The sequence below is a fragment of the Corticium candelabrum genome, chromosome 4, assembly GCF_963422355.1.
Source record: "Corticium candelabrum chromosome 4, ooCorCand1.1, whole genome shotgun sequence".
NCBI classification, from domain to species: Eukaryota; Metazoa; Porifera; class Homoscleromorpha; order Homosclerophorida; family Plakinidae; genus Corticium; species Corticium candelabrum.
Window position 1 is genome coordinate 652,501 of NC_085088.1, and position 20,951 is coordinate 673,451.

At 38.7% G+C, this 20,951-nt stretch overlaps 2 protein-coding genes across 2 annotated transcripts in view; one reads left to right on the top strand and one right to left on the bottom strand.

The window, feature by feature from the left end:
- LOC134178101 (sodium leak channel NALCN-like) overlaps positions 1-18,620 on the top strand; it is a 25,879-nt gene extending 7,259 nt beyond the window's left edge. Inside the window, exons 16-46 of the mRNA XM_062644890.1 lie at positions 1,743-1,872; positions 1,937-2,007; positions 2,262-2,399; positions 2,458-2,521; positions 2,578-2,669; positions 4,018-4,137; positions 4,531-4,611; positions 4,671-4,794; positions 5,150-5,200; positions 5,260-5,340; positions 5,572-5,778; positions 5,865-5,918; positions 7,253-7,407; positions 7,660-7,780; positions 8,485-8,583; positions 8,648-8,741; positions 8,800-8,906; positions 8,966-9,070; positions 10,289-10,420; positions 10,483-10,551; positions 11,433-11,581; positions 12,560-12,653; positions 12,712-12,823; positions 12,941-13,056; positions 13,162-13,209; positions 13,592-13,704; positions 13,819-13,912; positions 13,976-14,032; positions 14,246-14,279; positions 14,334-14,645; positions 18,263-18,620. Of these exons, the coding sequence (XP_062500874.1) occupies positions 1,743-1,872; positions 1,937-2,007; positions 2,262-2,399; positions 2,458-2,521; positions 2,578-2,669; positions 4,018-4,137; positions 4,531-4,611; positions 4,671-4,794; positions 5,150-5,200; positions 5,260-5,340; positions 5,572-5,778; positions 5,865-5,918; positions 7,253-7,407; positions 7,660-7,780; positions 8,485-8,583; positions 8,648-8,741; positions 8,800-8,906; positions 8,966-9,070; positions 10,289-10,420; positions 10,483-10,551; positions 11,433-11,581; positions 12,560-12,653; positions 12,712-12,823; positions 12,941-13,056; positions 13,162-13,209; positions 13,592-13,704; positions 13,819-13,912; positions 13,976-14,032; positions 14,246-14,279; positions 14,334-14,645; positions 18,263-18,405 (3,367 nt within the window). The 3' untranslated portion in view covers positions 18,406-18,620. The remainder of the gene's footprint in view (positions 1-1,742; positions 1,873-1,936; positions 2,008-2,261; positions 2,400-2,457; positions 2,522-2,577; positions 2,670-4,017; positions 4,138-4,530; positions 4,612-4,670; positions 4,795-5,149; positions 5,201-5,259; positions 5,341-5,571; positions 5,779-5,864; positions 5,919-7,252; positions 7,408-7,659; positions 7,781-8,484; positions 8,584-8,647; positions 8,742-8,799; positions 8,907-8,965; positions 9,071-10,288; positions 10,421-10,482; positions 10,552-11,432; positions 11,582-12,559; positions 12,654-12,711; positions 12,824-12,940; positions 13,057-13,161; positions 13,210-13,591; positions 13,705-13,818; positions 13,913-13,975; positions 14,033-14,245; positions 14,280-14,333; positions 14,646-18,262) is intronic.
- LOC134178102 (uncharacterized) lies at positions 141-1,123 on the bottom strand. The gene has a single exon (XM_062644891.1). It carries the CDS (start codon positions 1,095-1,097, stop codon positions 159-161), a length of 939 nt encoding a protein of 312 aa, XP_062500875.1. The 5' UTR covers positions 1,098-1,123; the 3' UTR covers positions 141-158.
- Positions 18,621-20,951: the final 2,331 nt, after the last annotated feature.

Consider the following 20,951-nt stretch of genomic DNA (forward strand, 5'->3'; position numbering starts at 1 on the left):
TACATATATACATACATACATACATACATACATACATACATACATACATACATACATACATATATACATACATATATACATACATACATGCATACATACATACATACATACATACATACATATATGATGGTATGTCCACTGATTTCAGTGATGACTCTTTAATGTTTCTTGTGTCGCATGTGAGACATGAGTCCTGCTTTTGAGCGACACACTAAGTCACATGTCAGACAACGAAAAGAAGGACTGACATGTGATGATTGTAGTTGTTGCAGATGTTGTTGCTGTTGAACTTGTTGAAGGTGGAGTCGCTGCTGGTCTTTGCGACACTGTCTCTTAGCTCTAGCAGCTTTCAGACGACTTTCCTCAAAACTTTGAATGCATTTATGACAACGGTTCCTCCACAGTGCCCTATCTTTTGCAAGGGTCTCAAAACTGGAAGGGTTGATGGAGCATTTCTTCAAGTTAGCCTTTAGAGAGTCTTTAAATCTCAGCTTTGGACCTCCCTGGTGTCGCGCCCCTTCTCCCAATTGCCCATAAAAAAGTTGTTTGGGAGTTCTTGTATCGGACATTCGGACAACGTGACCAGCCCAACGAAATTGACATTTAAGGAGGTAGTACTCCAGACCACACATATTGCTTACAGAAAGTACCTCTGTGTCTGGAACCATATCCTCCCACTTAATACCGCAGATCCGACGAAGACATCTCATGTGAAAGCTGCTAAGCACAGCAAAATTTCGACGGAGCAGTGTCCATGATTCACAGCCATATAATAAAGTTGGTAAGATGGCTGCTTTGTATACAGATATTTTGGTCGTCAGCTTAATATCATGTCTATTCCACAGCTTCCTGGAAAGCTTGCCAAAAGCTGAGCTAGCTTTTGAAATTCTGCAGGACACTTCCGTGGCAAGTGTGGTGTCAACTGACAAAGAGCTACCGAGATAGATGAAATTTTGGACATACGTAAGGGGGTGATCACCTACCATGATTGGTGGAGGAACTGGACTGCCTCCAGGCTTAGGTTGGAAAAGCGCATGGGTCTTTTTCAAACTGATTGAAAGACCAAAACGCTCTGCAGATCTATTGAAGCACTTCATGATACATTGGATGTCATCAAACGTATGAGCACAGACTGCACAGTCATCGGTAAACAATAGGTCCCGAACTATCACGTCAGAAACCATTGTTTTGGCTTTCAGTCGTCGAAGATTGAAAATACCACCACTCGATCTAAACTGGACTTGGATGCCAGGTCGGAGATCTTTCAATGCATCATTCAACATACACGAGAACAATATGCTGAACAGTGTTGGGGCAAGGACACATCCCTGCTTGGCACCATTGCTGACTGGGAAACTGAACGAGATAGAACCATTGTCTATAACTCTAGCTTCCATGCCATCAACATACATATATACATACATACATACATACATATATACATACATGCATACATACATACATACATACATATATACATACATACATACATATATACATACATATATGAATACATACATACATACATACATACATACATACATATATACATACATATATACATACATACATGCATACATACATACATACATACATACATACATACATACATACATATTGTTATTTGTTGTTTGTTGTCAGTAATGATAGATTGAGATGATGGTTGTTATTGTTGTTGTTGATATGTGTTTATGTATGGTAAATCTATAAATCGTTGTGGTAATTCATTGGCTTGCTAACAGAGAGAGTGTCATGAGAAATTTTATTGATTCTGGTGAGATGATGAGAAACGAGTGGCGCAACCAGAACATTGAGTCGCTGCCACAGGCAAACACTGATGTCCCCTTACCAAGGAGAGACACACATTTTTATGTAAACTCATTCAGTTGGATGAGCATCAGATGCAAATTTGATGATGCGTTGGTGTGTGTGCTAGTTGTTTACCTCGTTGACAACACAAAGACAAAACCTACTCAGGAAGCGTTCGAGTATTGCATCAATCATACAGTAAGTTGATGTATGTTGGTCATTTATATTAAGACGTAAGGATAAGTTAATTAATATTAATTAACTTAATTAGATTAACTGTTGTTGTATACGTTGGTTACATAATTTACATACCACACACACACACACACGTACGTGCGCGCGCACACACACACACACACACACACACACACACACACACACACACACACACACACACACACACACATGCACACAACATGATTTAGTATTCATATGTTTTATTGTGATTGTAGTGAGTCTGAGCGCTCAAGATGTGCACCTGATAAGATAGAGGCCATCAGCACTGTAGGTGGAAGGCGTGTTGTTCCACCAACAGCCACGAATCGTCGTCTAACTGCTTCAAAGATCGATGCAGATCAAACCTCTTGGAGGTACAAGGAAGACAGTACAACACTGTTTTATGCTTGTATGAATGGTTGATGTTGGAAGGAAAACGCTTCGAAGAAGCAAACATAAGACGGTTACTGATCACGTCCAGAAAGATTTGTCAAGGGTTAGTGGGCATTTGTATGGATTTTTTGTGTGTGACGACGTTTATTGGGTGATTAGAGTAAGTCTGGAGAAGTGGAGGGCGCACTGAATGTTGATCAGACATTGCACTTCAGAATGAGAAGAAGCCAAGAAGAAGCAATGAGGAAGAGGTGAAGTCAGTGACTGCTATAGTATTGTATTGGAAGGATGCGTCTCACAATACATTAGACTATTGTATTGGAGGGATGCATCTCATAATACACTAGACTATTGTATTGGAGAGATGCATCTCACAATACACTAGACTATTGTATTGGAGGGTTGCATCTCACAATACATTAGACTATTGTATTGGAGGGATGCATCTCACAATACACTAGACTATTGTATTGGAGGGTTGCATCTCACAATACTCTAGACTATTGTATTGGAGGGATGTATCTCACAATACACTAGACTATTGTATTGGAGGGTTGCATCTCACAATACATTAGACTATTGTATTGGAGGGATGCATCTCACAATACACTAGACTATTGTATTGGAGGGATGTATCTCACAATACACTAGACTATTGTATTGGAAGGCAGGGGTGTTCCCAGGATTTCTGGAAGGCACGGCGGAAATAACCACGCCCACCTTAAATTTTGGTCCCGCCCATTTCCATTTTTATGGTCAACCCACAAAAGCTTTGATGCAGGTTTGCTTACGCTGACACGCCACAAACTGTTGTCACAGAATGTTCAGGCACAAAAGGAACAAAGTGGTTTATCTTTTTAAATAAGTTTCTCTCTGTCTTAGTTCACTGTGCTTGACCACATGACATCTATATTAAATGCGAGTGAGAAATTTCCGGACCTCAAGAAGTTGAGAACCTCCCTTTATATAGGATAGGAAGGCCAGATATCTACAGACTTCGTTTGTTACCATCAGATACTGACCTAAATAGTGGGCAGAGTGCAAGACAACCACTGTTGAGCTTTGAGTACTTATATTATAATTAAGTTCATACCATATGGTAGTCTTTGTCCTAATTGGTCTTATCTTCAAACCAAGCATCCCAGGAACTACTTGTTAGCCTGAAACAACTTCCCACTTTTCAAAATACAAATACAAGTCCATTGTCTTCATAGCTAATCACTGCCTACTCATACAGCAAAGCATGGTGGGCCTGTACCAAGTGGAAGCCAAGGCATGGCGGAACGCCTTGCCTTTTGTATGCTGGGGACAACCGTGGAAGGATACATCTCACAATACACTAGACTATTGTATTGGAGGGATGCATCTCACAATACACTAGACTATTGTATTGGAGGGATGCATCTCACAATACACTAGACTATTGTATTGGAGGGATGCATCTCACAATACACTAGGCTATTGTATTGGAGGGATGCAGCTCTCAATACATTAGACTAGGTGTATTGCATTGTGCATTTCTCCATTTCTATTTGTAACACTTTTACATACAACTGTGAACACTCATACATTTTTCATCTATTTCTTACTTCTTTCCAGGGAGACAAAAGAAGACGAATTGAGAGGAAACCATAGTTTCTTTGACTCGTCACTATTTCTCTTTGGTTCAAACAATCGATTCAGAAGCTTCTGCAAGCGAATTGTTGATGCAAAATACGAGTAAGTTGGATCATGCAACAGACACTTATGCATCACACAAAGTAATTTATTATAAAATATTTATTAAAAATTAATTGTAAAATATTTATTAAACATTAATTATAAAATATTTATTAAAAATTAATTGTAAAATATTTATTAAACATTAATTATAAAATATTTATTAAACATTATAAAATATTTATTAAACATTATAAAATATTTATTAAACATTAATTATAAAATATTTATTAAACATTAATTATAAAATATTTATTAAACATTAATTATAAAATATTTATTAAACATTATAAAATATTTATTAAACATTAATTATAAAATATTTATTAAACATTAATTAACATAAATATTATATGTTAATAAATAATTAATTAAACACTTATCATGAAACAGATACAAACAGGACACAGAAGCTGTCGAGTCTTTGCGATCACATCCTTTGAAGCTAAATTCGTCATTCCTGGAATCGGCAAAGTGATGAGCGTGTATTTGCTGTGATTTTTGTGTGCTGATGATTCGGTTTTATGATGCAGAGAGTTTGCATCGAGGCTGACATATCTCGACTGGATTAGTGTTAATATTGCGATGATCACATCTATTCTCATGTGCTTTGAAACACCAAAACACAGAGCTTCTCCTGACTGTCTCTTTCTTTACGTGAGTTGTGAACAAATTGTGTGTTTGATGAGGTTTATGTCAGTGACAGTAGCATAGCATGTTGTGGTGGGTTAGCTAATCTAGGAAGTCATGCAGGCAATTATCTAGGTTTATAAAGATATGGGTGGATGGACAGACAGACAGACAGACAGACAGACAGACAGACAAACACTAGGACAAAGACAAAAAAGGACAGACAGACAAACAGATAGACAGACAGACAGACAGACAGACAGACAGACAGACAGACAGACCAACAGTTTTAATTTTAAAATAACAGAAAGATTATTAGTCACACAAACAGGCACAAACTGAATGACCGACATCCAGTTGCTGTAGTGTTTGTGTCATTTAGGTATCTGACTTTGTGTTTGTGACTGTCACCGGTCTCGAGCTTCTTCTGAAGGTTGATGGAGATTGTCTTTGTACGTATTGGTTAAAGCTGTGACTTGCCTTTGTATGCAGATAGTTGCTCATGGCCTTGTGTTTGCTCCGAAAGCATTTATCAAAGACTTAGGAAATGTTTTTGACATTTTTATTTTTGTGGTAAGCATTCAGTGAGTGTGTGTGTGTGTGTGTGTGTGTGTGTGCGCACGCACGCGTGCATGTGTGTGTGTGTGTGTGTGTGTGTGTGTGTGTGTGTGTGCACGTGTGTGCATGTGTGTGTGTGTGTGTGTGTGTGTGTGTGTGTGTGTGTGTGTGTGTGTGTGTGTGTGCATACTTGTGTGTGTTTGCATTCTTACTGCTTTCATAACACAATAAACTGCTGTGATTTAGGTGAGCTTGTTGTATCTAATCATCCTTCCTAATCCTGATCCAGCTGGAGAAACAGATGCTGTCAAGTCACTCTTGGCACTGCGCTGCTTACGACCACTTCGTGTCATCAGTCTTTCTCCAACTATTCGCAAGACCATTTCTGAAATGTTTATTGTCAACACTGTGAGCACCAGCCAGAAGTCACAGTATGGTTTAGACATTCTTTACGTAAGTTTCTGTCTTTCTATTCTCGTATTCTATTCTCGTTATTTAGCAGTAGTGTTTGATTGTGTTATGTGTGGGTGGTATGACAGGTGACGGTGCTGCTGATTGGATTTATATTTATGTGGGCCAGCTATGGACTTCAGGTATCCATACAGACCAACTGACAAGTTCGAGATAAAATAATGGAAAGAAATTGATGGACAGAAAGATAGATAGACAGACACACAGATGGACAGACAGACAGACAGACAGACAGACAGACAACAGCAAAACGAATTCCGGATGCTGAGAGATTGCTTGATAAAGTTCAGAATTCACATCATTCAAATAGTTCCATCAGCAGAGATTTGTGCAATGTTTTGCCTCAAAACAAAACTCTCATAAAAGATATCAACGACAGGAAACAACTACAACGCAGGCTGACTGAGGAGTACATGAAATTTCTGTCAAATGGTTTTATTCAGAATTCATCTTCGACTAGAGACCAATCTTGAATAAAGTCCTTGCAAGGCAAAGGTGCAAGAGTGTGACTCCTGACAGTACCATCATCATCATGGTATGCATTATCTCCGTGCGATTTCCGCTTGGCATCCTTGATGAGACTGGGCTGCCAAATGCCTTTGGCTTCTGGTTAGTGTGATTGCGGGAAAGACTTAGACTCAGATGGATACCACCTAATAACATGTAAGACTGGGGTGGCCCGGTAATCAGCCATAACAACATGGTTTCAGCATGGTCAGGCTGTTTGAGTCAACTGCAATTACATCACGTAAAAGAACTCAGAGGAAGGTATGTCAATTCTGAAGACAGATCAGACATAGTCGTATTTGATTCAGCATCGGGGGTGGATCTTGAATTGGATATAGCGTAATGAAATTGAGTATTGCGTATTGGATATTGAGTAATGAAATAGAAGGTTTATCAGCTACAACTCAGAGAGCAGCGGCAACCAGAAGAGAAAATCTGAAGATCAAAAGGTACGACCAGGAGCTCTTGCTTAGAGGTTTTCGACCAACATTTGTGCCTGTAGTTTGGAACATTTTGGCTGTTGGGGAGAGAAAACTGAAGACTATTTGAAGAAATTGTCACAGCTATCAAGAGATGAAGATGGAAAGCCAAATGCATCAACCTTCAAGACATACTGGAGATCTGTGTTTTCTGTGTGTCTACAACGATCAAATGCTAGAGTGATTGACAGAAAAATAAAGAAGATTGTTTCAAGAGACAGCAACATAAACATAAATAGTTGTAGGTAGAACCAAGCCCTATTGGCTTGGGTAGTATTTAGTTGCTTTGCGTAGATGGTGTATAATAGTTCAATGTTTGAAAATATATGTATTGACAGACAGACAGACAGACAGACAGACAGACAGACAGACAGACAGACAACAGGTGAACAGCTGGAACTGGACAGACACAATTACTAAGAGACCAACACAGCAACAAACAACTGACGTGATCATGTGTTTTTGTACAGCTGTATTCCGGCAAGCTGAAACACTGCAACGATGTCTTGATAGCAAACGAAACGGACTGCGTCGGCTACTTTGAAATGCCCATCTCAGTGAAGAGTTGGCTCATCTTTAAAGACAACTCGTCAGATTATCCAACCATGCTAGTGCCACGTGTCTGGTTAGTCATTGTTATTACAATATTGATATGGAAACAATATCATTATTATTAGTATTATTAACATAGTTAATATCAATATTGATATTGATAATAGTATTAATAACAATTATACGTATTTATGTATTAATATTACTAATATCATTATTTTTGATTTCTTAATTATTATAGGTCTATTTTATTATTGATATTAATATAGTTGATATTAATAATATTAATATTAACTACGTATAATTGATATTAATACTATTGCAGGTCAAATCCACGGAATTTTCATTTTGATAACATTGGTACTGCCTTTCTCACTCTTTTTGAAGTGATAACACTAGAAGGCTGGCTGCAAGTTCGTAATGTTCTTAATGAGAGACTAGGATGGGTAAGTCAGCAAGAACTGCAGCATGTCGGCCTCATTGATTGCTTACCACTAGAGTATCACACATCATGTATTATATACATTTATGTATTCAAATGGTTTAACATCACTGAGAAATTATCTAAAATTTACAACTTGGATTGTTTTTCAGTGCTGTCTTTTTAGCTCGTTTACTATTTGGCTGTCTGCAAATTTGTAACGTCTGTCTGTCTGTCTGTCTGTCTGTCTGTCTGTCTGTCTGTGTCTGTCTGTTTGTCTCTTTGTCGATCTGTTTCTTTGTCTGTCTGTCTGTCTGTTTCTTTGTTGGTCTGTCTGTTTCTTTGTCTAGCTGTCTGTCCATTATCTGTCTGTCTTTGTAACTCTCGTCTCATATTTAAAATTCCTCTCCAGTTTCTCTTTTAACCTGATTTGACTGCACAACAATGAGAGCATATTTCGTGCATCTGATGGACTCCCTTTGCAGCCTCTTCAACTCTTCTCTGCTTACCACTAGAGTACCACACATCGTCATATATTACATACATTTATGTGTTTATATGGTTGACATCATCAAGAAATTATCTAAAACTTTCAACTGAGGTTGTTTTCTGCAGTTCTGTTTTTAGCTCGTTTTGTGTTTGTCTACAAATTCATAATGCATTGTCGTGTGTCTCCATGTTTGTCTACAAATTCATAATGCATTGTTGTGTGTCTCTATGTTTGTCCAGGGTACACAGTTGTTTCTCTTCTCGTACATTTTTCTCGGCATTTTGGTTGTGCTGACATTGTTTGTTGGCGTCATCTTGATAAACTTCCAGAAGAACAAAGTCTGTTGCTCTCATATGATTGCAGTAATGTGACGTATACATACCGTACGGTACACGTTTGCAGGGAACTGCTTTACTGACTGTTGACCAGAGACGATGGCGAGATCTCAAAAAACGACTTCAACTTCTTCAGCCTTTGACGATGCCTCCACGACCTGGTCATGCGTTTTGTATCATTTTGTGGTAGAGAGTCATGATTGGTTGTTCTAATTTCAGACAACAGTCAGTGGAGGGCGTGGCTGTACGACCAATTGCAGACTCGTGTATACAAGTGGACGTCTGTGTTGATGATTTTTCTTCAGAGTTTGACCCTCCTCTTTCCAGTTGGTTGATGTGTTGCTTTGTTGGGCATGTTGAACAAGTGGCTGTTGATTTGTTGCAGTGGAGGAGTTTTGGTGTATCAGGAAATGATGGTAAACGTACTAGTGACAGCCAGGAAGGCCTGATGATTGCGGGAGTTGTTTTTATTGTATATTTTATACTTGAGGTGAGTCTGCATGTCAGCAAGGCAGTTTATAATACTGCAGATTTCTGTTTGCTTGTTTGTTTGTATTTGTGTTGTTTGTATTTGAGTTTGTTTGTGTTTGTGTGTATTTGTGTTTGTGTGTATTTGTGTTGGTTTCTTTGTATTTATGTTTGCTTGTATTTGTGATTGTTTGTGATTGTTTGTATTTGTGATTGTATTTGTGATTGTTTGTGTTTGTGATTGTTTGTATTTGTGATTGTTTGTATTTGTGATTGTTTGTATTTGTGATTGTTTGTATTTGTGATTGTTTCTGTTTGTGATTGTTTGTGTTTGTGATTGTTTGTATTTGTGATTGTTTCTGTTTGTGATTGTTTGTGTTTGTGATTGTTTGTGTTTGTGATTGTTTGTCTTTGTGATTGTTTGTATTTGTGATTGTTTCTGTTTGTGATTGTTTGTATTTGTGATTGTTTCTGTTTGTGATTGTTTGTGTTTGTGATTGTTTGTATTTGTGATCGTTTCTGTTTGTGATTGTTTGTGTTTGTGATTGTTTGTGTTTGTGATTGTTTGTGTTTGTGATTGTTTGTATTTGTGATTGTTTCTGTTTGATTGTTTGTGATTGTTTGTATTTGTGATTGTTTCTATTTGTGATTGTTTGTATTTGTGATTGTTTGTCTTTGTTTGTTTGTATTTGTGTTTGTTTATTTTTGTGTCTGTGTGTATTTATGTTTGCTTGTTTGTTTGTATTTGCATTTGTTTGTATTTTGTTTGTGCTTGTTTGTATTTGTGTTTGTTTGTGTGTGTGAGTGTGTGTGTGTGAGTGTGCGTGTGTCTGTTTGTCTGTCTGTCTGTCGGTCGGTCTGTCGGCCTGTCGATCGGTCTTTCTGTCTGTTTGTTTGTCTGTCTGTCTGTCTGTATGTATGTATGTCTGTTGGTCGGTTTGTCTGTCTGTCTGTCAGTCAGTCAGTCTGTCTGTCTGTATGTATGTATGTATGTCTGTTGGTCGGTTTGTCTGTCTGTCTGTCAGTCAGTCAGTCTGTCTGTCTGTCTTTTTTGTCTGTCAGTCTGTGTGTGTGTGTGTGTGTGTGTGTGTGTGTGTGTGTGTGTGTGTGTGTGTGTGTGTTTGTGTTGACATTAATCCAAACAATTCAAACTCTCATCTTAATATTGCTTAATCAGACGATAGCCAGGTATGGTATTTGCTACACTAAACTGTAACAACTAACACTCTTAATCTCACAGATTATTCTCAAGATAATTGCTCTCTCCGTTCGAGGTTTCTTTCTGAGTAAACGTAACTTGTATGAGTTGTTCATCACAGTCGTCGGATTCGCATACTTCATTAGTGCAATGGTTTCACTCTCGACGAACGACGTGAGCTTTTCAGTGTCCAATCATTTGTCTCCAGTATAACCATCTGTAAAACTTCTCTACAGTGGACTGTCACACGACCTTTGGGAATCACTGCTATTATAATGCGGACTGTTATGCTTGTAGGGAAAATCGTAAGTTACATTGGTCTGTCTGTCTGTCTGTCTGTCTGTCTGTCTCTCTCTCTCTCTCTCTCTCTCTCTCTCTCTCTCTCTCTCTCATGTGTGTCTGTCTGTTTGTTTAGTTGTTTGTGTGTCTGTGTCTGTGTCTGTCTATTGGTTTTTCTGTCTGTCTGTCTGTTCATCCTTCTGTCTGTCTGTTTGTTTGTCTGTCTGTCTGTCTGTTAATTGTTAATCTGTTGGTTTGTTTGTGTCTGTCTATTTGTTTCTGTCTGTTTGTCTGTTTGTCCGTCTGTCTGTTCGTTCTTCTGTCTGTCTGTCTGTCTGTCTGTCTGTCTGTCTGTCTGTCTGTCTGTCTGTCTGTCTGTCTGTCTGTCTGTGTGTCTGTCTGCCTGCTTGCCTGTCTGTCTGTCAATACATATATTCAAAATTTCAACTCTATTACATTCTAAATGATTCCAGCAAGGAAAAGGAAACATGCTACAACAATGTCTGTGTCTGTCTGTCTGTTCAATACATATATTTGAAACATGACTCTAGCAACATACAATATGTAACTACGAGTCAAATTATACAGAATCTGTCTGTCTGTCTGTTAATCTGTTGGTTTGTTTGTGTGTCTGTCTATTTGTTTTTTGTCTGTGTCCTTCTGTTTGTCTGTCTGTTTGTCTGTCTGTTTGTCTGTCTGTTTGTCTGTCTGTTTGTCTGTCTGTTTGTCTGTCTGTTTGTCTGTCTGTCTGTCTGTTTGTATGTCCCTCTGTCCGTACGTCTCTCTGTCTGTCTGTAATTAGTTTAATAATTCTTACTATTAATTTGTACCAAATAATATTTTTGATCATTTACATTTAGTGTCACATTGTGTCTCACTTTTTAATAACATTTTTTAATCTCTTTAGGAAGCGCTGAAGATGCTGATGCTCACTCTGGTAGTGACTGTTGCGAGAAGCTTTTATGTGTTTGCAGCATTGACCATCATGTTGATATCTTACGCTCTTATTGGAGTCGTTCTCTTTCATAATGTGAGCTGGGGTCAAGCAATTGATCGGTCAGTATTGCAGGACGTCGTCCAAAGTCAAATTTTTGTGAACAGATTTTATTGTAGCTTTGCTGGTCGTTCACTTTGTGTGTTTTTCTAAGTTTTTTGTAATTTTATTTTTGTTTGTTTTGATTTTAAATTTAATTTTGGGGTGACGCTTAGTAATTTTATTTTTCTTTTGTAATTTTTTATTTAGTTATGAGTTGTGTAGGACAGCAGAATGTGGTTGTAGTGTTTTAGAGGTGTTTGTCTCTTTGTCTGTGTCTCTGTTTGTTTGTCTGTGTGTCTGTCTGTGTGTCTGTCTGTTTGTCTGTCTGTGTGTCTGTCTGTCTGTTTGTTTGTTTGTGTGTGTGTCTGTGTGTGTGTGTCTGTCTGTCTGTCTGTCCATCTGTCTGTCTGTTTATCTGTCTGTCTGTCTGTCTGTCTGTCTGTCTGTCTGTTTGTTTGTGTGTGTCTGTCTGTTTGTGTGTTTCTCTGTCTGTCTGTTTGTCTGTATGTATGTCCATCTGTCCGTCTGTTTATCTGTCTGTGTGTCTGTCTGTTTATCTGCATGTCTGTCCATCTGTCCGTCTGTTTATCTGTCTGTGTCTGTCTGTTTGTGTGTTTCTCTGTCTGTCTGTCTTGTCTGTCTGTCTATCTGTCTATCTGTCTGTCTGTCCATCTGTCCGTCTGTTTATCTGTCTGTGTCTGTCTGTTTGTGTGTTTCTCTGTCTGTCTGTCTATCTGTGTATCTGTCTGTCTGTCCATCTGTCCGTCTGTTTATTTGTCTGTCTGTCTGTCTGTCTGTCTGTCTGTCTGTCTGTAATTATTTCAATAATAACTCTAACTATCAATTTGTAACATTTGCAACATTGTTCTTTTGAGCCATTGTAATGATTGACTGATCAGTGACTGATTCTTTACTATCTCACACAAATGCATCTTGACATGTTGATCGTGCACTTTCGTGTATATACTGCCTGATTGATTGTGTACTATTCTGTGAAGGTATGCCAATTTTCAATCATCGGTCCATGCTTTACTTTTAATGTTTCGAATCGTGACTGGAGAAGACTGGAACCAGATTATGCACGACTGTATGGTATGATGGGTTGATATCAAATACACAGTGTTTATTATTAAAAATGTGGTCTTGCCAGGTTCAACCTCCAGAATGTGAAGGTCATAACTGCGGCAATGTTGGAGCTGCTGTCATCTTTTTCTGCTCGTTTTATGTTCTCGTCTCTTTTATTGTTCTCAATGTATTGATTGGTATAACGTTGAGGATTCTGATTGTCACGTTTGGTGACTGTGTGTGTGTGTGTGTGTGTGTGTGTGTGTGTGTGTGTGTGTGTGTGTGTGTGTGTACATGTGTGTGTGTGTGTTTAGCTGTGATGATCGAAAATTTCTCACTGTTTTACTCAAGTGAAGAGGATGCTCTGCTTAGCCATCATGATTTGAAGGGATTTTTGGCTAATTGGAATGTTATAGACCGGGAGAGAAAGGTGTGTGTGTGTGTGTGTGTGTGTGTGTGTGTGTGTGTGTGTGTGTGTGTGTGTGTGTGTGTTCGTGTTTACACGTGAATTGTAACTTTTACGTTTTGTGTGTAGGGGGCTATACCAGCAAGACATGTGGAGTTTCTACTTAGAATACTTGATGTAGGTTGCAACTATTCTTTGGACTATGCACATTTTAGCTTTAATGATTAATATCATCTTTTCATTTTCGAATCAATTTGTTGTCTGTTTGTGCATTTGTTTGTGTGTTTGCCATGTTGTGTTTGCTATTTGTTTGTTTCAGTCTGTCTGTTTGTTTGTCTGTTTGCCTGTCTGTCTGTTTATCTGTTTGTCTGCCTGCCTGTCTGTCTGTCTGCCTGTCTGTCTGTTTATCTGTTTGTCTGTTTGTCCGTTCACTAGTTCATTAATTCATCTCTGTCTGTCGTCTGTGATCTACTTCTAGATCTAGATTTATACAACTGTTAATATCAAATTCCATCATTTTCAATTCCAGTTATTGTAACTTTGTGTACAAAACTTGCAGGGTCGTTTGAAGATTGACATGGACAACGACAAGTCAAAATTTCAACACATAAGTCGCGAAATAGAAAAGTTTCATGGCGACGAAAAGCTCGTAGGATTTCAGAAAGTGATAAGGTACTTGTAGCTTACACTCATCCACTAATTGACTGTCAAACAGCATGCAACAGCATGCGGCATGATGGTTAGTCATGGTCATCTTGTCTGCTTCATAACAATTGTGTCGTCCAGTGTATTGGCTTTTTGGTCAGTTGATATCAAAGACTGTTTAACTTTTGATGAATATTGGGTGAGGAAAGAGCTGGAAGATATGATACGTTACGAGGTTCTAATTATTGAAATCTACTGTCGACCGGTTGTTTAACTCGTGTCTGTCTGTCTGATTCAGGTCGCTCAGAAAACGATTCAAAGTTGGCTTGAACGATCGTTCAGAGCGATCAACGAGGTTGCTCGTTTGTTTTGTTGTATTGCTACACTGTAGCCAATTTGTTTTATTGTATTGCTACATTGCAGCCAATTTGTTTTGTTGTATTGCTTCATTGTAGCCAATTTGTTTTGTTGTATTGCTACATTGTAGCCAATTTTTTGTTGTGTTGCTACATTGTAGCCAATTTGTTGTATTGTATTGCTACATTGTAGCCAATTTGTTTTATTTCAGAACGAAGCTGCAGCTCAGAGTAGACAAAGCCCTGGTGAGACCCAACTGTTTGTGACTCTTCGGTGTCTTTCAACATCTTACATTGTAGCGATCTCTCTCAATCCTATTAAACAGCCACAGATGCAGCACTACGGATGTGACGAAATTGAGATATCAGAGTTCACCGATACGTTGAGAGCTGCAGGAGGAGAGAACTCGGATTCGAGTGGCGAAGAGAACGACGAGTGTCATGGACGATCAAGGCTCCTGTCGACGGATACAGGACAGAGTATTGCACCGTTGTCTGCACCAGTCAAGGCGCATGCACGGGTCAGCGATCAGAGAGGAGACAGCACTCGGTCAGATGACAGTATGAAGTCCAGACGTATCGGTCGTCCAAGGTCACTTGGTGATAGCACATGTATGCACACAATCGTATCTAAATTATTGGTGCATAACCAGCTTATAAGTGGGGTTTAGTTAACAAAAATTGATATTATTATATACATTATATTCGAGCATGCCCACAAAGTTTGGGATTGTTTTATTAATATCAATTTTTAATCCTAAACTTTGTGGGCGTGTTCAAATAGTGTTACTGTATCACAGGGTACGGTAGTACCCTGTATGTAGGGATTGACAAGGTTGTGTAGGCGTGGTCATTTTAGACCTCCAGAAATCACCTTAAAACGCGGCTAAATATCTTGAAAACGAGAGATAGAAAAGCTTACAAGTTTAACTACGCTTGACTACTTCTGAATTGATCTCAGCTTGTCGTGAGAACAAGAAAAATGCTCGTCAATTTCGGAGTTTTTGCTGGATTTTGTCTTCTTTCTTCTTCTTCTTCTTTTTCTTTTTCGTCACGCATAACTCTTTGACTACAGCATATCTAAAGCTAAAACTGTGGGAAACGACGTAGAATAAGCCGACCTGTATTCTTTGATGATAGAAAAAAGAAACATCTAAGAAAAAAGATTTCTAGAATGGATTTGAACCTGCTACCCTACTTACATTACACGTAATTGTTGTAAGCAATTGTTAACAAACAATAACCAGGCAGCCAATCACAAGCTCTGTAATTACGTTGTCTAAGTACGGACAAGGTGACAAGAGTTCTTGACACGTGCTGTGGTTGAAAACCTCTACTTAAAGCCTACAGTTAGGCAAAAATCGCACTTTTGAATCGCACTAGCAACGTTGAACATCATCGTAATCGCAGACGCGATATACCTCTCCTTGCCGTAATTGGAACACCAACGCCTTCAAGCAGAAGGCAAAAGTAAATTCGGCTCGCTTCCATCACGAAGTGTCGATGTTGAATGTGACGTTTGCTACGAGCTATAGGTGTGGCCTAAACGATGAAATTTTGCACACAAAGTGAGCTGACTAGAGCTACCGGATTATAAAGGTCGACCTCTCTAAGCGGCAAATCAAAGACCTCGTGCGTACAAGCGGGTCACGTGTAGACGCTTTTGTTCAAGACACTCAGCACGTGTACAGTACACACTTGTGGTCACGTGCACGTGCGCAAATGTTGGTGTGTGCGTGGCGTTCAATGACACCGACACAATGATGATGAAGAAGAAGCAGCAGCTGACGCTATTGAAACTGGCATTTCATGGTTGCCATGTCGTTCAAATGGTACAGCACAAGTACAAGCTAGCTCAGTGCGCGGGCCTGTCAGTCGTAGTACCAAGCCTTTACATTAGTCTGTTGTAGCTACACTCTTCCCCGTCAACACACACACACACACACACACACACACACACACACACACACACACACACACACACACACACACACAACTACATACATGCACATATGCTTGTAGCTCTCAAGTGAGTAGAACACAGCGTCATTTATTAGTGGTAAGTTATAATTGCAACTAAATGCAACGTCTGTATGATTATCTATACACAAACACTGCACAGCTTATTTGCATATTTTGCAAGTTGAGAACACTGCATATGTAAGATCCACATGCTCTAGATGTGTGACTATACATGTATACCAAGTGTGATATAGGAAATGTGTAGTTTTGTTAGGCTATAAAATCTTTGTTTAATTAATGGAGTAGGTTGTGATTTTGCGCTCCTAAAAACTTACCAAACTAGAATTTTAAAAACTTTTTCTCTGAAAAAAGAAATAGATGTAGGGATTGTATAAAAAGTAATAGAAACAAGATCTATAGATAATATGAACCAAAGCCAGACATCATTAGTGAATCCTTCCAACCACATTCCCTACATTTTACTTTTAATGGGTTGGAAGGATTCACTAATGATGTCTGGCTTTGGTTCATATTATCTAAATCTTGTTTCTATTAGGGTAGGTGTTCCTAATTGTGGACACTCCCCGGTAATTTTAGTTACAAACGCTCTTTCTCTGGTCACCTGCAACGGGGAGAGAGGGAAACATGTCCGATGTACGCTCCAATGTCTAAGCTTTGGAACAATTTCTGTACGACTAGAATCGCACAATGTCTGCTAGCGCACTAGCAAAATATACGGAATAACGTCTGTGAACACCCCAAACGGGGTGTATCCTAATTGTGGACATTTTTTCCTCCGCCACAGAAAGTGACTGGGTCTGAGTAACAGCTGGACTAGATACCTGAATGGTTGCCTCACAAGCTGGTATTTTTGACCGCAATCAAAACCATGTTCTGTGGTGTATCACCACGATTCACCTGCAAAACTGTTAGCACCTACAAGGTTCCTCCCATCACGTCCACAAATTCGAGGTACACGAATCAATCTTTTGCTGGATCATGAAAGTGCCCTGACGTTAGTTAAGCAATTATTGAGTACCTCGGTAAAGTTTTGAGCCTATAGTTACATTGACTGTAACGTGCTATTAGCGCATTATGTGCATGGAGCGAACGTGTAATTCCAGTCCAGTAGACACCTGAATATCTTCACTCATACTAGATCTAGACATCAGTAATCCACTGACAATCTAGCTGTTTTCACTGCTACTACATCTGGCCACAATAGGGTATGAAATGAGAACAAACAAAGTAGGTGGAATGTCAATATCAGCGACATTAGTAATCCAGTCAAAATTTGACTGTCTTTACTGTTACTAGATCTGGCAACAATAAGACACAAATTGAAAACCTACAAACTCACCTACTAGTAGGATAGATGGAAGGTCAAACCTACCTTGTCTGATATCAATGATCAGCTCAACCAGCAACGCAAAAAGATGCTAGAACCACAGTTTACAGTTCAGACGTTCATCTAAACATGATTGATCGTCTCCTGCATTGTATCGTAGACAGAACACTTGGTTTCTGCAAAATTTGAAAGGCACGATGCCAATTTACACAGAGGTGATACACAACAGAACATGGTTTTGATTGCGGCTCAAATACCAGCTTGTGAGGCAACCATTCAGGTATCTAGTCCAGCTGTTACTCAGGCTCAATCACTTTCTGTAACGGAGAAAAAAATGTCCACAATTAGGATCCACCCCACATCCAAGCTGTTTACAGACATTATCCCGTATATTGTGCTAGTGTGCTAGCTGACGTTGTGCGATTGTAGTCGTACAGGTACTGTTACGAAGCCTAGACATTGGTGCATATATCGGACATGTTTCGCTGTCTCTTCACGCAGGCTACCAGAGAAAACAGCGATTGTAACTCAAATTACTGGGGAGTGTCCACAATTAGGTACATCTACCCTATTTTTTATATAATCCCTACATCTATTTCTTTTTTTCAGAGAAAAAGTTTTTAAAATTCTAGTATTATATTAATTTTTGGTAATATATATATATTAATATCAATTTTTAACAAAACTTGATATGTATTCCTTTTATATTATTTATATACACTATATTTGAGTATGCCTAAAGTTTGGTATTTATTAATATCAATTCTTAAACAATAAATTGATATCAATACACTACATTAAATTTGAGTATGCCCACAAAATTTGGGGTTTAATGAACTAACCCCCTGTTAACTCATTCTAACCCTGCTAACCGCCTAGGTATGCCATTGATGTGTTGTGTATGCGTGTTGTTTTGTAGTGATGAACACTGGGAGGCAAATTAGTATTCAGTCTGATGACATGGCGCCACTGATTCAGCTTGGAACAAAAGCGGTGACTGATGAGATCTGTGATTGGTTTAACGAACAGTTTGAGAATGAGAGTGACAACAGCGATTTTTAGCCGACATAAAGGGTACCCAATATTGACAGTTGGGAGGTGCGTATGATGTAGAGATTTCTAGTTTATCTTCAGAGTTGTGAGGATCGATTCACTAGGTATATATAAGGACGATGTGGTGCAAAACTATTAGTGTAGCATTGATTTGTAGTGTGCATTTGGTTGCTATTGTAAACTTGTTTTGGAAACAAAAACAACATGAGGATGAAATAACAAAAGGATAACACAGTTGGAAAGCTAATTGTTTCCCTTTGTGTTACTCTCTTGTCGTCTTCTTTTTGTGTTACCTTCTTGTTGTCTTTTTGTGTTATCCTCTTGTTGTCTAGTCATTCTCTTGTGTTACCCTCTTGTTGTCTTTTTACCCTCTTGTTGTCTTGTTACCCTGTTGTTGCCATTCTCTTGTCTTACCCTCTCGTTGTGTTGTCATCCTTTTGTGTTACCCTTTTGTTGTCTTGCGTCTGGTTTTTGTATACGTAGCTTTTTATTGTTATTATTATAACCTGACGTCGCACTCATTAAAATTAATGGTGCAAAAAAACCAGAAACAAACAAACAAACAAACAAATAATATAACTACTGTGGCATCAATCTACTGAAAACAAGTCTTCTAGTACCGATTTACTACTTCTAGCTGGTTCAAACAACCAATGGTATGCCAAGCTTGCAGCCTCGTGCCTAGACTCAGATAGAGATAAATCAATGTTCTTCCAAATGTCATGAGCAATTGACTGTCTTGACAGTACCCTGGTGTGGCTTTGGCAGTAATGCAATTTCCATTCCCGGCATGAAGTAAGAAAGGACAACTGCTGAGAATTATACTTAAGAGACGAAATGTACGCGATAACACTGTTCTCAGACTGAATTAGAGAAGACAAAAACTGTAGCTTTCGTTTCCTCAGCATCTCGGGCAAAGGCAAAAGACCGGTGGAATAAATCATGGTATCGACATGACATCCTCTTCTTCTGACATTGCAAATTTTCCTTATAGCATTATTCTACGCTACACGTACTTTATGTAGTTGACTATCACTGCAACACCACAACTGACACCCATAAAACACAGCTGAAAAATGCTTGTAATAAACGACATAACACAATCGGAGTGGCTCCTTTAAATTGATGGTAAAAGGAGTTGAAGGATGAGACTTTGTCTTAGAAGAATTAAACACTAAGTGCCTCTCAACAGCAAATGTAGAACAAATATGTAGAAATTGTTGTAAGCCATATGAGGAGCCAGATAAGAGACAGATGTCATCAGCATATGCCACTGCTCCTATATTAACTTTTCCAACACTGCAACCATATCCCGACCTGTTAATCTTTACCATAGATCGTCGATGTAAATAGAAAACAATAATGGTGAAAGGACACCACCTTGTCGCACACCAGTAGTTACAGCAAATGTATCAGATAAGACTCGTCCCCACTTAACTCTGCCTTTCAAATTTTTGTACCAGTACTCCAGTAACCGTAAAATTAATGGATTGAGACCTCGATCTTCCAATATGCCAAACAATTTTATCATGACTGATCCTGTCAAAGGCTCTAGAGGCGTCCATAAAACAAGAAAATACAGGAGATCCTCTCATATTGAAATATTCTATAGTCTCTCATACTAGAAATGAGCACATAGTTGTACTATGTTTTACCTAAAGCCAAATTGAAGATCGCTTGACTGAAGATTATACTTACACATGTCTGCAAACACAAGTTCCAAGATCTTAGAAATTGTTGAAGACAGAGTTATACCCCTGTAATTTGACATGTCAGATCTCCTGGCAAGTTTATCTTTCACTATTGGTACTATAATCCCATCTGTCATGAAGTTGGGCAGATAGCCATGAATCAACATACAAGTGAAAAGAGTTCAGATATGAGCAATGACGCAACCTGGGGCATACATCAAGTGTTCCTCACAGATATCGTCCAAACCGGGAGCCTTATTGCCCCTCAGAGACTGAATGACTTTCTCAACCATGTCAGCTTCTGCTACAAACTCAGATCCAAACGATACCTCCCTGTGTAGACATCGTGATTGTCTATTTTGACTTGTACCAGACATGTCATACATCTCAGAAAAGTGACTTCTCCAAAGTTGTGCAATATCGGTTTCATTAGATAACACATTAATGGATGTTGCTTGTGAGATTTTTGAACATTTCAGCTTATCAACTGTCTTCCAAAATCGAGAGCTAGATCCCCCCAACATGTGACAGGCTATTCTATCTAAACGTATCTCTTCGGTATCTCTTTTTAGTCGTCTTACTGCATACTTGTAACTTTTCTTATCATTCTTCATCACTTGGTAGCTACACAGGACCACTGGTTTACAATTGCAGCATTCATTATTACGTTGTAGAACTTTCAAGACCTTTCATCACTGTCCTTTGTCCTTGTCAGTTCCAATGATACCCAAATGCATGAGGATTTCCAGATGTGACAAAACGTTTTCACAGGACCGATTGCTTACAAATATTGTGTACGTGACGTCTTCTAATTGAACAACATAATAAGATGATCTGCATGCAAGAAACACAAATGATCAACAT

Excerpts from the sequence above, each read along its gene's own strand:
- LOC134178102 (XM_062644891.1), bottom strand. The coding sequence starts at position 1,097 with ATGAAGTGCTTCAATAGATCTGCAGAGCGTTTTGGTCTTTCAATCAGT.